The sequence below is a fragment of the Osmerus mordax genome, chromosome 4 (assembly GCF_038355195.1).
Source record: "Osmerus mordax isolate fOsmMor3 chromosome 4, fOsmMor3.pri, whole genome shotgun sequence".
NCBI lineage: Eukaryota > Metazoa > Chordata > Actinopteri > Osmeriformes > Osmeridae > Osmerus > Osmerus mordax.
The window spans coordinates 11,807,365-11,810,618 of record NC_090053.1 but is presented as its reverse complement, the minus strand read 5'-3'; the positions used below and the strand labels follow the sequence as shown (position 1 = coordinate 11,810,618).

Here is a 3,254-nt window from a genome sequence, read left to right as displayed (position 1 = left end):
AATGACTGAACTTCAACTCTCCGAGTAAAGAATAAAGCTTTTATTTAAAGAAATAGATTCCATGCATGCTATAGGATGTTTTGTTGTCTGAGAACACTCATTATGAAAGTACTAAATTATTCACATGCAAAAATCCCTTCATAATAAATTTGACATTAGTAGCATTGGAAATTGGAAAAATAAATAAATATATTTGCTTAGAGATCTGATTCATAATAACACTGTTAAAGGCCCTTTTAGGTTAGTTTGGTCAAATGTTTTCTTATATTCAAGACATGAACATACCTGAGATCAATCTATGCTGCAATAGTATAAAAAAAAAAAAAAAAAAAAAAAAGGCCAATAAAACACATAGAATTTACCAGTAAGTAGCATACAATTTGGCACAAAGTGGCACTATATGCTTAAAAATCCACAAAAAGCATAACACGTCAATTTGTCTTCAGATACGTGATGAAACATCCAGTATTGAAAGACTTACAATCAAAACCTAACATGTCATAATATAATATCCCTTGTTTAAGAGAATATATTGCACTAAACAAATACTTATGCTATGCAGATATGTAAAATACCTGTTTGTTTTCATACATAGAGTTGATCTGTAAATGGCACTATTGGTTAAAGACTTCTGTATTGAAAATACATTATCATAAAACATCTTCTGTGCTGTTTTTCAGTATACGACTCAAACAACAGCAAACGCATTAACCATCAAAAAGACATGCAACAATCTCTAATTAGACCATTGAATACTGTTTCACATTGATCAATTTGATCAACTCCTAATGCACAGTTTTCATTAATCTTTCATTAAGTAGCTGTCCAAGTTTTGTACTGACAAAAGTAGGAGAAACAATTAGAATAAAAATATCCAGAGTCATAATAGTGGATCCAAAGCAAATTCTGCTGAAAATGGACCAGCTCTAGTTTGTAAAGATGTAACAGACTCTTTATAATTTTTCCATCTTTATTACATAGGCCTATGTGGCTTGTGAGGACCCAGAGACACACTGTCCTGACTGCTGTCAGTACTCCTATGGATTACTGTGTCTGTCCCTGAGCTGTTTGCTGAACTGAGGTGAGAATCTATCCCAGTACCATCTCCAGGAGTCACACCAGTATTTTTAGTTTTGAAATAAACAACATAGAAAATAGGCAGGATAATGCCTATTAGGAGCATGGCAACTACAGCATTCCACCACTGGATGCCCCAGTCTGCCCCATAGCTGGTCAAGCGCTGGCCTCGGAAACCGAACTTTGGTGTCTTCTCTGTGCTATCAGAAAAAACCTCCTCGTGAGCATCTGTGGTTTGAATTAGTTTCTCAATGTCGTGGTCCACCTCTTTGAGATAGTCTGTGTAGTCCTGCAGATGTGGCCTACCAGAGCAGCTGGCTTCAGGTCTGTCCTGAAGTTGAGGTGGTGTAGGAGAGTTTGGTGTTGCTTGCTGTGGGTCTTCTAGCTCTGTTTTAGCCTCAGTCAAAAAACTATGCTTCTTCACTGGGATTTTTATCAATTTCAAAGCAAACAGATCCTGTTCCTGAATAAGGTTGTTAGCTCTTTTAATATCTGCCACCTGTGAGAGACAAAACATAATTATTGTACCATAGATCATCCATCAGACACTACAGACTTAACAGAAATGAGCTTATGGATGTCCTTACCTTGCAGCCATACTGCAGAGCCAGTTTGTTTAGGTTGTCCCCATCTGAGACTTCTCTCTCCACCAGCTGTAGACACCCTGCTCTGTCCTGCTCCTGCCGTCCCCGTGGTCTGAGCTCCATGACATTCATCTCCTCATCTGATGAGTCTGCAGAGTCATCCTGACGTCTCCTGAACATGTACACCTGACCATCCACACTGGCATGTACATCCACCGGAGCCTGGAAGGCCTGGGGGAGAGGTTCCCCTCGCCGCATCGTCATTACTTCCTAAAAGACGTGACAAAAGTTAAAGAATTTAAAACTAGTAATGTTCATATGGTTCATTCATCAACTAGGTGGTTCATATGGTTATGAACCAATTATATTTCTTGATCTGAGCTCACCGTTAAAAGTATCAAACAAGTTTAGGGTTATTATGGCAAGGGGCGTTATAACAACAGTAACAGTAGATTCCTGGTAAATCACTTAATTCCAGTCAAATGGTTACTTTCACTGTGAATATGCGGTGGTTAATGAAAATAGGTTATTAGAAGCAAATATACGGTCCGCCACTGTCGTAGGGTGACTTGGGCACCCAAGATTATGAAACACAAATATTTGTCTTCTGCAATAAGTATGTATGTCTAAAGATATTTTATTTACATCTTTTCGATTTACTTTATTGTTGTTTTTCTACTTGTGCTTTAGACTTTTGGGCGGTAAACTTCTCTATATGTATGGATAATATATACGCGCGCGCGCAAACACACGCACACACATACAGCCTGAGCTATACATACACTTCCACTGTACAATGGTCGGTTATCTGCAGATAATCATAGCCCGCTTAGCTTGGATCAAAACCTGGGACCAACTATGTAGAACTTAATTAAGCTATTGAAATTACTTGGCTAGATATGCGCTCAAAGCTAAGGGACGTGGCAAATAGCGGTGAGGACACTGCAGTGAATGTCATTTTGTTTCGGTCGGGTCAGCTGCGCTAGTGTCAGTGGAATAGGAGCTTCTCCAATTTATTAAATTAGCACATATCATCTGATCTACTTATACCAACACATTCGCTACAGAAACATTCATAGCATGCTATAGACAGTCCTTCTTGCACAACAGGAGAACTGGGACAAAGCTAACGTTAGTTTGTAGGGGTGAAATGTACTCACCTCTCAACAACACTCCATCTGCTTAGAGAGTTTAGGCATTCTTTAGTTGCAAACTAGCCAGCGTAGCTTGCTATTAGTAGGCTACTAGCCTGTACCGAAGATTCGGCGGAGCATGGCTTGCATGTACAGTCAACCCCATTGGTCAGATTGCAAAAACAGTGTCGTTTGACAGCAGTGACCACCAATCACAGGTTAGCTTAAAATTGGGATCGGAATGTATTTCCTTCAGGTCCAGCTAGAAGTTCCGGTGGATAATTCCGGTATCATAGGAGAATGTGTGTTATGCTACGTAGTCTCGGGATACCTTGCTAAACATAGGATAGGCTGTTTATCAATCCGCGTTTTTCTCCGTTCTTGTGTTTTTGCAAACTCGTTTGACGTCATCTTTCATTGCCTAAGTACGGTTCCAATCCAAAGAACACAAGCAGAGCCA

General features: G+C 39.5%; 1 protein-coding gene across 1 annotated transcript; it reads right to left on the bottom strand.

The window, feature by feature from the left end:
- Nucleotides 1–952: 952 nt before the first annotated feature.
- lysmd4 (LysM, putative peptidoglycan-binding, domain containing 4) lies at nt 953–2,892 on the bottom strand. Its single transcript, XM_067235049.1, has 3 exons — nt 2,822–2,892; nt 1,665–1,931; nt 953–1,576 (listed from the first exon to the last, which is right to left on the bottom strand). The coding sequence occupies exons 2-3, from the start codon at nt 1,923–1,925 to the stop codon at nt 974–976; spliced, it is 864 nt and encodes a 287-aa protein (XP_067091150.1). The 5' UTR covers nt 1,926–1,931; nt 2,822–2,892; the 3' UTR covers nt 953–973.
- Nucleotides 2,893–3,254: the final 362 nt, after the last annotated feature.

Excerpts from the sequence above, each read along its gene's own strand:
- lysmd4 (XM_067235049.1), bottom strand. The coding sequence starts at position 1,925 with ATGACGATGCGGCGAGGGGAACCTCTCCCCCAGGCCTTCCAGGCTCCG. Across the intron at positions 1,577-1,664 it reads CTCTGCAGTATGGCTGCAAG|GTGGCAGATATTAAAAGAGC; the intron begins GTAAGGACATCC and ends TGTCTCTCACAG.